At 54.2% G+C, this 13,740-nt stretch overlaps 1 protein-coding gene across 1 annotated transcript in view; it reads right to left on the reverse strand.

Moving 5' to 3' along the window:
* RPH3AL (rabphilin 3A like (without C2 domains)) overlaps window positions 1-13,740 on the reverse strand; it is a 132,298-nt gene that overhangs the window by 68,038 nt on the left and 50,520 nt on the right. Inside the window, 2 exon segments of the mRNA XM_053910484.1 lie at window positions 9,171-9,300; window positions 11,539-11,682. Of these exon segments, the coding sequence (XP_053766459.1) occupies window positions 9,171-9,300; window positions 11,539-11,682 (274 nt within the window).

Consider the following 13,740-nt stretch of genomic DNA (forward strand, 5'->3'; position numbering starts at 1 on the left):
TTAGAAGATTTTATTTATTTATTTTTAGACAGAGGGGAAGGGAAAGAGAAATAGAGGGAGAGAAACATCAATGTGTGGCTGCCTCTTGTGTACCCCCTACTGGGGACTCGGCCTGCAACCCAGGCAGGTGCCCTGACTGGGAATCGAACTAGCAACCCACTGGCTTGAAGGCCCGCACTCAATCCACTGAGTCACACCAGCCAGGGCTAAAAAATAATTTTTTAAATTGCCTCCTCTGATTTTGGAGGACACAAATTAATCCAAGGAGCAGGGTGGGACAGCCCCCAGGAAGGGCCAGGCCACAGAGCTCCGGGGGCCATTCATGGGGCCCTGTCCCTCCCCATGCCTCCTTGGCCGTCCTTCTGTTCTCGTTCGTGCTACATCTTTCCAACCCCATACCTCGTCCATGCTGCCCCCTCTGCTCGGGACACTTCCTGCCAGATCTGACTTTTTCTCACCGTGGTCTCGGCTCAAATGTCACCTCCCCACAGAGGCCCATGCTATGTGTCCGAGGTAAATAGCTGCCTTCCCACTCCCACCCCCTGGCTCTTACGATGCTCCATTGCCCACTTGCTGTGTTCTTGCCACTGTCTGGATGACTGTTTACTTGTTTTAGTCCGTGTCCCCTTTCTCAGGTCACACACTATGGGTGGATGTGGCACAGTGGTTCACGGCAAGGACGCTCAGGGCCAGACTACTTGGGCTCCAATGCTGGTTCTCCCACCAGCCAGCTGAGCGGCCTTGGGCAAGATTCTTAACTATTCTGTGTCTCCGCCTGCCCATCTGTAAAAGGGGAGTGATGAGTGCCAACCCCACAGGGCTATTAGGAAAACTACATGAGTTCACACAGGGCAGGCCCTCAGAACAGTGTCTGGCGGAGTAAGTAAGAGAAGCGCTGGCCCTTCTTACCCCCCAGTAGTAGCATGGGGGCGAGGCCCCTCCCACCTGGTCCATCACAATACCCCTGGGGCTTGGCAGAGTCCATTCCCGGTGAAACGCTGTAGGGTGAATGAATGAAAAAGTTCTGCTGAAACAAGCCCTTTATGAAATTCCAGTTTCATTTGCAAGGATGGGCCCAGGGAGCTGAGCTGGCTCCGAAGGAGGTAAAAGCCCCACAAGGGTTGCTTGTTTTCCCACCGGCTCAGGTCCTGGCCCCTTGGGGTGCAGCCGGGGCCAGGGGTTTAGTTTTTGGAGTGGGGACATCTTGAGAACATTCAGGCTGCTCCTGGAGGTCTTGGGAAAAGTAGCTGGAAAAGCTTTTCCCCCTAGTGGTGGGGAGGGCAGCCAACCGGCCTCTGCCAGAGCTGGACAGAGAGGAGAGGGAGGGTGGCCTCTGACAGGGCCTTCTGGGGCCTCCTGGGGCCCCCAAAGGCATCGCCCATGCTGCTGTCGGCACCCACTCCTTCACCTTAAAGTGACTTCTCCTGTGTTCATTTTTTGTTTCTCTCTCTCTGACTCTTTCCCTCTTTTTCCTCAAAATATTTACTATTCTACTTCCCACATTTACATCTGAAATCAGTCTGGAATAGACTTTTGTGCCTTGGTGCAAGGCAAAGGTCAGGGTCCATTTTTTCCATATGAACATCAAATGACCTCACAGTATTTAACCTGGAGGCCATTCTTCACCCACTGCACGCCGGTGTCCCCTTTGTCATAAATCGGACTCTTTTCTCTCATTTTGGTCTCAGGTGTACAGAAATACCAATTTTCTCGTACATGAACTTGTACACAGCAACCTGCTAACGTTACCAGCTCACACTAGCCATTTGCATTTGGATGCCTTCAGATTTGCGAGTTACACGACCGTGTTCCCCATGGACAAGGACGGTCTGGGCTATTCTTCTCCAGTCCTCGCGCACACATTTCTTTTTCTTGCCTGGTCGCTCTGGCTAGGCCTCCAGTTCAACCCTGGGTGCAAGAGGCTTGTCTTACTCCCGGGTTTATGAGAAACGTTTTCAATATTTAACCATTGAGTATGATGTTTCTTCTCCTGTGTTCTTTAGAAAGAGATCCGTGCTTTTCCAAGGAGGGGAAGCACACGGCGTGAATGCTCTGGTCTGAAGGCATGGAAGGGCAGGGCAGCAGGGCTCGGAGGAGGCCCCTGGGGGACCCAGCTCCCCATGACCCAGCCAGGTGACCCTAGAAGGCCACACAGCCTCCATGGAGCCCCTGTTCTCCAATTGTGACTGGGAAACCACCCCAGCTCCCCTGGTTCCCTTACAGCTTTGTCCCGAGCAGCAAACAGGTAGACTTTTGTGAAAGCGCTTTGTAAACTCTGAAGAACACTACAAGGTGAGAGACTAGCCTCAGTGGTCACTGTTGGCCAGAACCACCATGGCCAGGATGGCAGGGCTGGGGGGGAGGGCACAGAACCTGACTGGGGGCACGTGGGGGGAGTGGGGGGGAGCTGTTGAGGTATGTGGGGGTGCACGGGATGTGTGGTATGTGAAGGTGAGGGTGTGTGGGAGGGGAGTGGGGGTTGTGTGGTGCAGGGCAGGCTGCGGGGGTGGGCAAGGGCAGGAAGAGCAGCAGAGGGAGGCCTGCCACCCAAGTGCTTCTCCACCGCCCTGAGCCAGGCCTGCGCTGGGACCTCAGAGCAGAGTTTTCACACCCCAGGAAGAGGATCAGAATCCCCAGAGGGCTCCTGCCCCCACGCAGATCCTGCCCCCACCCCCAGGGCTTCTGTCTGTGTGTGTGGGTGTAATGGGCTGAATGTTTGTGTCCCCTCCGACTCCTGTGTGAAGCCCTAAGTCCCAGTGTGGTGGTGTTTGGAGGCAGGGTGTTGGGAGATGATTGGAGTTCGATGAGGTCAGGAGGGTGGGGCTCCCATGATGGGATGAGTGGCCCCAGGTTCCTGCCAGCTTCCCTGCTGGGGGTGTGGGCCGAGCCCCCTCGAGCCCCCTCACATACCTCCTCGGAGCCTTGAGCAGGCTCTGGCCTGGCCCCTCCCCTGGCACCTGCCCATCCTGAGCAGGCACTGCCTGAGCCCTCCCTGCTGGACTCCCCTGAGGGCTTTGGGCAGAGAGCAGTGCTGTCTCATCCTCTTTCCCAGGGGACTCAGCACATGGCACTGAGACCACCGTTTCACTGACAGACTCCTCCGCACCCACACCGAGGGACCCATGTTTTCTGAAACCAGAAAACAATCCTGCTGCTTCCCCCCCTGGGCTCAGGCAGGTGCTCCTGCAGCCCTGCCCAGCCTCCCATTGCTGGTGAAGCCCGACTCTCAACTAAACTGAGAGCTGGCTGACTCAGAGCCTTAGCAATTAGGAGTGCCAGGCCTCTCTAATTAACCAGCCTGCCCCCTCCCTCCCCTGCCCAGCCCTCCCCTAATGAGGGCAGGCAGCCTGGTTGTGCCGGCCCAATTACGGAGGGGCGGCTAGGGCGGGCATCAGGGTTCCGCCCGCACACTCCCGCCTGCACACTCGTTAGCTGTGGCTGCTGAGTGCTGCCAGGGCTCTTGCAGGAGCTGGCTCTGCTCCCAGAGGCCAGGGGCACCTGAGGGTCGGCCCCCCAGGCCTGGACCTGGATAATCCCCGTGTCAGAGATCTCCCCAGCAGCCTGCCCATGGCCACACACCTCCAGGAGCCAGGGCTGCCCACCACTGTGAAAGGTGAGGGGGCAGAAAGGGGAGATGGAAACAAACAGAAGCACCCCCGCCATTGGTGGACCCGGAATGGGGGGCCCCTGATGCCCCCCCCGCATTGGGCCAGTGCCTTGTGAGAGCTCTCAGGCCCCCAGGACTGCGGCTGTAACATGAGCACATCCCTAATTAATTATCCATGTTCCGGGTGGCAGGGACAGGTCTGTCCCCACACCACACCCTCTGCCTGCACCAGTGGGAGTGCAGCACGTTTGTCGGATGAGTGAAGTGACGATGCTGTCCTCCCCTCCGGGACCACAGAGCCCCTGGAAGGACTGGGGCTTTGCTGGGGACTCTGGGACTAGGTCTGGGTCCAGCTCCTGATTCTCCTAAGTAACTGGTGCCTGGCGGTGGCTGCAGGCTGTCTGTGATAGCTCTGATTGTCTCCGGGGCCCCGGGGCCCTGTGGACCTGCCCACTGGGCTCAAACGCAGCTTGGTCCTCAGAGAACTCCTTCTAACAAGGCCCATCTCCTACTACACAAAGGTCTCGGCTCTGCCCTGTCTTCATGTCCCCATGATCTGGCCTCTGTCCCTCCTACAAGTCCCCCATTCCTAAGTCAAATCTGATGTTATCTCCTATGTTTTTTCTTTTTTCAGTACTTCTCCCTGCCCTCAGGGCCTGCATCCTCACAGTCAGGGCCTGGCCCAGCCCATTTCCAGCTCCATGTCTTTGCTGTGCTGCTCTCCCCTGAGTGGAATGCCCTTCACTCTACTCTTGGCCTCTCAGAAGGATTCAGGAGCCAGCTCCTCCAGGAAGCCCTCCTGATTGCTCTTAGTCCTGGAAACCTTGGTCCCAGCTATGGTCAGCATTGCTCTAGAGAATACTGCTTTCCCACTTTGACCATGAAGACCTGAGGGAAGGGACTTGGACACTTGTCCTTTTGGATTCCCCTAGCCCAGAATTGGCCCGCAACAGGCTGAATAAGTGACTGAGTGCTAGTTTTATAGAGGAACTTGCACAGAAATGGAGGGTTTGGTTTCCCTGCTGGCTCCGGGCATCCAATGCTGGATAGCTACAAGGGCTTCCAGAGGCTTTTATAGAAATTACAAAAAACATGGGACTAACTGTAGGAACTCCGATTTTAAGTTCAAGAAAACATGAATTCTAATAAGAATGTGGGGTGCTATGGGCTGAATTGTGTCCCCTGAAAATTCAAACGTCAAAGCCCTGGTCCCCAGTGTGACCGTATCAGAGACAGGGGCTTTCGGAGGTAATTAGGGTTAAATGAGGCCGTAAGGGTGGGGCCCTGATCTGACAGCATTTCTGTCCTTAAAAGAAGTGGAAGGGAGACCAGCATTCTCCTTCCGCCACGTGAGGACATGGTGAGAAGGTGGCCATCTGCAGGCCAAGGCTCTCACCAGAAACTGGAATGACTAGCACATCGATCTTGGACTTCCCAGCCTCCAGAGCCACGAGAAATAAATCTCTGTTGTTGAAGCTGCCCAGTTGGTGGTATATTGTTACAGCAGCCTGAGCTGACTGATACGTGGGACGTCACTAACCCTCTTCTGAGATATATGGGAGGTAAGTTCCATTCTTTTTTCTTTTTCTCCTTACCTGAGCATATGTTTATTATTTTGAGAGAGAGAGGAAGGTTGATGTCAGAAAAAAACATTGATCGGTTGCCTCCAGTACACGACCAGGGATCGAACCCGCAACCTAGGTATGTGCCCTGACCGGGGATGGAACCCACGACCTTTTGGTGTATGGGTTGATGCTCCAACTCACTGAGCCACCCGGCCAGGGCAGCACGGTCCATTCTTTATAGCACGTGGGCAGTCCGAAGAGCTAGGACGTTGGAGTAGATTAACAGTAATAGCAACAACTACAGGTGTCCTTTACTGAGTGTCCGAAATGGACCCTCTGCCAAGGGCTTCCCTGCATCAGCTGACTTACTGCTCACACCCGGGCAATGAGTTCGGAAGCTTTATTGTCCCGTTTACAGATAAAGAAACACAGGCGGAGACACACTGAGAGACCTGCACAAGGTCGCTGCTCTGTGACCAAGCGGGGACCACAACCTAGTCCACCTGCATGGGAACGGCCCTTACTGGCAAACCACGGGGGACGGCACCCACTCACTGTGCAGGGTGGGACAAGTGCCCTCTCGCCCTGGCCCAACTGCCGTCTAGGACCCTCTTTCCTTCCAAGGGCCCTTAATCATGCCCTCCATCCTTCCCCATCTGCTTAGAGTACGGTGAAGAGACTGACTCTCTAGCAGAAGGCGCCCGGTCCACAGGCTGCCCTGTCCCCAACCCCATCATCTCCAGTGACAGCCATCGCGAACTCGCCTCCAGCTTGCACTCTATGTCCCCCTGCAATCCACCCACCAGACAGCAGCTAGGCTCACCTCTTAAAAACAAATCAGCTCACACCACACCCCTGCCCACAGGCTCCGCTGGCATCCCATTAAACTTAGCACAAATCTCAACTCCTGACCTTGACTATGAAGCCCTGTGTGACCAGCCATGCCCACCTCTCACTCCCTCTGGCCCAGATGTTTCATTAGTTTCTTGAACATGCTCAGCTGGTTGCTGCCTCCGGGGCCTTCATGCTTGCTGTCCCCTCTGCCAGGAACTCCTTGCCACCCAGATCTTCGGGGGGCTGGTGGCTGCTTGTGTTCGGGTCTGAGCTTCGAGAGGCCCTCCTGGTCAGGCTCTGCCTCGTTGCCCTGTTGTAGCTCACTACAGAGCCCTCCGACCACTTGACATGATTTTACGTTTGTTTGTTGGTTGTCTCTCTTCGCCCAGCCCCAGAAAATAATCTCCGTGAGGACAAGGATCTGTCTGTCTGTTCACGGTATCGCCAGCCTAGAACAGGGCTTGCACATTGCGGCCCCTCTACTATTTGCAAAATGAATGAATGAATGAATGAATGAATGGCACAATCTTCTTCAGGATGGAAGAAGAAACCTCCCCAAATGCCCATTATTCAGCTGGGGCCCTAACCATCCCATTCTCCTCCCACTTTTATCCAGGACAAGTCTCCTCAGAAGCTCAAAGGGCTCCTCACCTGGCCATGCAAGCCAGGACCCAGTCCTCAGCCTGCGGCAGAATAAGAACAATTTCAAGTGGAAATGTGCTCCAGGGCACCATGGGGTGGGGGAGGCAAGAATGTCTGCAGGAGCATTTTCTCCCACCCCCACCCCCAGCAGAGGTCCTCCCCTGGGCCTGCTATGGTGCCCCAGGAAAAAGGCTCTCTGTGGAGCAGCCGGCATTAACGCTCTATAGGGAACCATTCCGTGTGGCATGGGGAATGTAGCCCAGCCCCCACTTGGAAAGGCCAGTGGGGAGCGAGGTCCAGCACGCAGGATCCACACTCACGGATAGGTTCTACCGTGGGGAATCAGGCCTGCATTGTACTTAGGCCATTTTGAGACTTGCTTTTTGCTAAAACTTCCCCACCCTGAATTGAGGCAGCAAATGTTTACTGCGTACCTCTAAAGTAACTTACTAAAATCTGTGCTAAACCTCCCAAGTATGGAGTGTAACCAGTTCAACAACTTTTCCTTTTGACCTGTAACATTCTTTTCTTTGAAGTAATTAGCAACATTCTTTCCTTTGTTATCTGTGAAAGATAATCACCTACAGCGAACATGTGCATAGTAAATGAGGACCATCCTTGATGTAATGTACCCAGAAAATCAATAAAAGCCTGTCCAGGCAGGGGTCAGGGCCCTCTCACCCTCTTGTCCTCTCTCTCACTTAGAGAGTGGCCATGCTGTCCCTCTTTCTCCACAGGACTTCTGTAGTCCATGTGAATTTTAGTGCAGCCACAACACATGGACCCTGCCAGCCGGGGTCCACATCAACCCTCTGCAGCAGGGGCAGCAGCCTGCCTCTGTGGCAGGGGCCCCCAACCTTTCTAGGGGAAGGACGTGAGGCTCTGCTCCCTCGTCATGGTCTGGCGAACCTGAACGCTGACAGCGGCTGTGGGGTTGAGGGGCAGAGGGAGGACAGAAGCTGCTGAGTCCCATCCGCCCAGGCAGAAATCACAAATACAGCCCCGCCTGCCCGGGTCCCTGTGCCCACCACCTATGCTGGTATCGAGTCCAGTGCGCTTAAGGAAGGCTTCAGGAGGAGCTGGCACATGAGCACCCCTCCCCTCCCTGACACCCAAGTCCCTCCAAGTGTCCTTGAGACCCTTCGCCAGTAAATCCACATTCCCCAGCCCATTCACTGCATGTCACAGAGCAGGGGGCAAACGATGTTTGCTATAGTCCTGGTTTTTCCACTTATTAATTGGGCATATTAACCTCTTTGCACCTCGGTTCTCTTATCCACCTGTCAGATGCCACTGCAAATGCCCTTGTCAAGGTTGCCACTGGCCTCCAGGTTTTGACTTCTTCATGTTTTATGGTCCTCTCAGCTGTTACCACCCACCCCACCCCCAGTCTTCTATCCCATGCTACTTCTTCCCAGAATTTATTCCTCCTTAAGTCTTAATTATTTGATCTTTTTTTTACCAAATTTTTGGGTTCCCCCACCCAATGTACTCTCAAGAGAGAAGGTTCTTTCTCTGTCTTGTTCATCAAAATAACTCCAGGCTTAAGAGTGACTGGCCCAGGGAAGTTACTTAAAGATTGGTCCCAGCAAACTGAGAGTGAAAATCTAAAAAAGCGAAAGGCACGGTGTCTCGGGAACAGTGTCTCTGAACTAGGAGGGCAGTAAAGGGAAGTCCCGGGCTCACAGCTGTGCAGCGGTTGGTCTGAGCTCGAGCAAGAGTAAGAATCTAGAAGGGTTTCTGGCAGGACAAAAACGTAAGCTCCAAGTAAGAGAGAATGAAATTGAGATGCTAAATAATCTTGAGGGTTAGAAAGCACATTATTCTTTCATCAATCAGAAAAAGAAAGGCAATCTGAAACTCCAGGAAAAACAAAAAGTTACTGTAAAATGTATTGGATTCAGTATGAAACAATGTAATCTGCGGCACAATTTAGAACAATCGACGGGATATTCTAAGAACGGGGCAAAATCCTTTTGGCCTTGCTGCAAAGATCATTCCCATTTGGGTGGCCAAGGGTCAGGAGAGCAGACCAACAGAACAGGAAGCGAAACCCGAGCATATAATTTGGCTCTAAGGAAAACTGTATTTACTTAGCAACAACTAATAACATTTATTGAGTACTTAATGTGCCAGACAAGGTTTTAAATGCTTTGCAAATGATATTTAATCCTCCCAACTCTCTAAGGTACATATTATCATTATCCCTATTTTACAGGTGAGAACGATGAGGCATGACATATTGAACAAGTTCTCTGAGGTCACATGGCTAGAGGAAGAGCTGAATTCACACCTGGGCCTGTGAGACGCACAGGTGCACTCCCCAGGGCTGGCCCTAAAGGACAGGCCATTTAACCTTCAGGCTCCAACCCTTCTTGCCAAGAACCATAGGATACCATGAGCTTACATGTATATGCACAAACACACACGCACTCCTGGGAGCCAGGATGCAAAGCCACGAGCAGCAGTACAGCTGGTCCAGGCTGGGTAGCCAGAGTAGCAGGGCAAGAGCAGGGTCTTACCTTCCTGCAGTCCTTGCAGAACACCGACGAGCCACCCAGGAAGCCCGGCACCTCCCCGCAGAGCAGACACTGGGAGAGGCCATTCCCCATCACGTTGCGCCTCATGGTGTCCAGCCGCTCCACCAGCCGCCTGCAGCACAGAACACAGAGTCAGATGGAATGTGCTTCCTGTCCGCAGCCTGACCACTGCTGGGACATGGCTACCACGAGGCCCCCCGCTACACCAAGCCCCACATGCTGTTCCCTCACCCCAGGTACTGTTCCCTGCCTCACCTCTTTCCCTGGAGGTAACTCCTAATCATTTATTTACTCACCAATATTAATTGAACATCTATGATGTGCCAGACACTGAGAATATTGTAGCGAACAAGCCAGAGATGAACGTGGTCCCTGCTCTCATGGAACGTATGTTCAATGAAGGGAGGGAGTGCAGAAACAAGGCAACAAGCAAACTGATAAAGTGGGCGGGCGGGGGAGGGGGACACAAGGGGGACGGGGCATGTCAGGTGGGGATCAGTGAGGGCATCTCTGAGGACATTTGAGCTGGGAGCTAAAGGCTGACAGGGACCAAACCATGTGAAGAGTTGGGGGAGGAAGCATTCTTGGTGGAGGGACCAACCTGGAACGTTCCGGGTGAGAAAGGGCCTGGCGCACTAGAATAAGAAGGCCATGTGGCTGCTGCTCCTTGAGCGCATGGGAGGGAGCCTGGGTACAGGCGGTGGGAGGCCTGAGGAGGGCCGGACTACGTGGGTTTTGTGGGTCACAACATGGAGTTTGGATTATTCTCCAAGATCCAGGAGAAGCTCCTGAGGAGATTTAAGTAGAGGAATGATTTGAGCCAAGTGACATTTTTAAATCGCACTCAGGATTAGAGGGGGGGCGTGGAGGCGAGGGAGGCAGCAGGGGGTAGTGGAGGCCCAGGGGAGGGGTCGGAGGCTGGGGCAGGGCCGCATTTCTGAGGCAGCCTCGATGGATCTGGGGGGAGGGGAGGGGAGGGGGATCCAGGATGACACAGAGGACTTTGGTTTGAGCAACTGGGTGGGTGAAGAGGCTGGAGAAGAAAGAAAAAGAGCACAACCAGGAGCCTCCCCCGAATGCCACCAAGCCTGGGGTAGGTGCCTCTGCTCGGGGTCCCACGGCCCCTCAGCCCACTGTGACCCCCGTCTCATGACAACTTATGATGCAACACTGGCCTCCACGAAACTGGCGGCCACTTCCGTTTTGTTGGCAGCAGTATCGCCAGTGGCCAATCAGTGAAAGTTCTTGAATGAATGGCCAGAGTGGGCTTACAGTATCTCCTCTAGTGGTCACAACCCGCCCCCAGTGAGCAGGACCCCACCCGGCCAGGGCAACAATGCCTGACTTTTTCAAATGATCATATATTTAATAGAACAAGATAAATAGCCCTGGCTGGTGTGGCTCAGTGGGTTGAGCGCCAGCCTGCGAACCAAGGGTCGCTGGTTTGATTCCCAGTCAGGGCATAGGCCTGGGTTGCAGGCCAGGTCCCCAGTAGGGGGCGCTTGAGAGGCAACCACACATTGATGTTTCTCTTCCTCTCTTTCTCCCTCCCTTTCTCTAAAAGTAAATGAAATCTTAAAAAAAGAAAGAAAAAGATAAATAGAAGCAGCACAAGGAAATCAGCATCAAATTAATTCCTGCCTGAGGCAACGAATGCAGTACATTTGGTTTTCCCACTTGTGCTTTTCTATGTTTTTCAGATTTTCCAGAAAATGTAAATTGCTTTTGCAGCTCAACTGGTCGGAGCATTGTCCCAATGTGCTGAGATTGCGGGTTCCATCCTCAGTCAGGGCAGATGCAAGAATAACCAATGAATGCATAACTAAATGGAACAACAAACTGATGTTTCTCTTTCTCAAATCGATAAATCAAATTAAAACAAACAAAAAAAAAAAAGCAAAAAAAACCCCAACAAAGGTGTTTGAAAACTGTGTCGTAGTCAGCCCTGGATGTTGGGCCAGGAGAAGAGCTTGGAACAAGCTGGAGAGCATCTCCTGTTGGCGTCTTATTGGGACGATCCAGGTTCAGCCTTGATTTAAATCCCTCACTGCTGGACCACAGCGGACCCTTAAGTGTGCAGAGCTGAACTGCCCCTGCCACATTTCACCATGCTCGCTCACCCTCTATGGCCTGGGGCCCGCACATCAGCTGCTATCCCCACCTTACAGATGGGCTGGGCTGGGTTACCTGTCTGCACTCAGGGACATTCAAGCAGAGCTGACTCTCTCCCGGAGGTGAAAACCCAGCCCCAGGACAAGGGTGCCAGACTCCCAGCCCACTGATCTGGCACTGGGCGCCCTTGTTCTCCTCTCGCCGATCTGCTCCTGACCCGGCCTGGAGCAGCCCTTACCCTATCCTCTGCTGCTCCATGACGTCGAGCCGCTCGGCCCTCTGGATGACCTGCAGGATGACCTCCACCTCGGCTGGGCTGAGGCACTGGCTCTTCCTCTGCTTCTCTGTCTGGTAGGTGTGCACAGACCAGCCTGTCTGCAGCCTCGAGAGAGAACGACACAGGCCTTGAGGCCACCCCAGTGCAAACCCCAACCCCATCATATCTACAAAACGCCTGGCTACTGTGTGTTAGGGAACAGACGCTAGGCTCCATGTGCTGGCTCCGCCACCCACCAGCTACTGGGCCTCGCAAGGTCGGCAGCGCCACCTTAGCTCCCCAGGAGGCGGGAGCACAGAAAGCACCCGCTGTGCAAAGGGAGGAGGTCACCGCCACGGCGCATGACGTGTTGCAGGAGAAGCCCAGAAGATGATCAGGACAAGAATAAAAACCTATATCTGAGTCATAGAAGAGAGTGAGATAGAGTTTACCATGGAAAAGGAAAGAACTGTAACTGGGTTTAAAATAAATCTCAAGGATAAAAGGAGATTGACAGCATTTTGAAAGCAGAGGGTTCAAGGGCAGGAGGGTAACGGAGCTGCAGGAGAGGAGAGGTGGCTAGGGCAGGCAGGAGGAGAGGTGGGCTGGGGGCCCAGGGCCTTATGGCTGTGACCAGGGTCTGGGGGGACGGACTCAAACTCTTTCCATTTTTCTGGATGGAGAGAGAGTGGCAGCAGCAGGCCAAGCCCCAGGCTGCCTGCCCTGGGTCCCGGCTTCTCTGAGACATTCTGTGCCAGGTGCTGGGGACAGAGATGGGCAAGATGGCAAAGTTACCGCCTTGAAGAACTACAGCTTGCTGGGGGAGGCAGAGGCCCAACCAATCACACAATATTCATTTAATGAGAAATTATAAGAGTTATTCACTCAATGTGCATTTATTGAGCATCCATCCATGGTGATGCCAGGCTCACAAGGGGCTGGGCCATGCTGTGGGCAGGATGGGCAGGTGGGGGTCAGGAGAATGTGTAAATACAGGGAACTGACTCAAGTCGGTCAGAGGCAGGAGGGCACAGCACCAGCACCGCCAGCTGTCCCAGGGGGCGCAGCTCCTACCCAGCTCCCGTGGGGCCCAGGGCCAGCCTGGTGCTCTGCAGGCCCCTCCCACTGGGCCTTGCACCATTCTGCAAGGCAGGATTCTGACTTCTCAGAAAAGTGGCAGGGCACAGTTAGGTGGCTTCCTAAAGGTAAATGAGGAGTCGGCAGGCCTCCTGGCCGGGGAGCTCCCATCTGAGGCTCCCCCAGGGCATCCTCCCAGCTGCCTTTCCTGCCTCCATCTGACCACCCACTAGGCCTCTCATGTGACTTCTCCCACGGCTCCCCACCCCTACTCCACCAGGCCCCACTCCCACTTTCAGCTGTGCGTGTTCCCCTGCAGTGCCCCTCCACACAGCCAGCGCAGGCCAAACAAGCTGCTAGATGCAGATGGCTGCAGCCCATAGGGAAGCACCTTCAGTGGTGCCCAGCACCAACCTGTATGCCCCCCAGAGGCGCCCTCCTCCCTCAGCTCCCCTGACCTCACCTGGGTGCGTTACCAACAACTGGTTTTAGTGCCCCAAGTTCTCGGCTGTCTCCAGGCCTTTGCTCACTCCCTGCCCTCCACCTGAGGAGTGTGCCCCTCTCCCGAATCCGCTTTCCACTGGCTCACTCCTTTTACACATGATCTTCTCCAGGAGGTTTTTCCTTGATCCCCTCCAAGATGGGTTAAGAATCCATGCTCCAACTTCTCATAAGGTCCAGGCATAGCTCCATCACTGAGCTTAAACTTTATTTTGAGCCAAACTGGGGCCCTTTGTCCCCTCTCCAGAATGTGAGTCTTTGGAGGACCCAGCCCTGCCCCATCCGGCCTCTGCCATCTTCTCTTTATGCCATTCACCGCCTCACTCACTCCACATCACGTCAACACTGGCCTCCTGTTAGGTCCTCTTCATGCCTGCTCCTTCTGCTTCAGGGTCTTCACGCATGCTCTTCCTCCTAGGAGCCCCTCCCCTGTATTTCCATCTAATACTTACCCCTCCTCCAGGACTCAACATAAATGTCACACTCTAAGTGAAGCCCCGCCCCATTCCCAGATTGAGTTAGCACCCCTTCCACCCCCGCTGCCTGTGTCCCCTGACAAAGCTCACGGGTCACCACGTGTGTAACGCTCGCCTGTGCCCACGCGCA

This window comes from Desmodus rotundus, chromosome 9 (genome assembly GCF_022682495.2).
Source record: "Desmodus rotundus isolate HL8 chromosome 9, HLdesRot8A.1, whole genome shotgun sequence".
In the NCBI taxonomy this organism is placed as follows: Eukaryota; Metazoa; Chordata; class Mammalia; order Chiroptera; family Phyllostomidae; genus Desmodus; species Desmodus rotundus.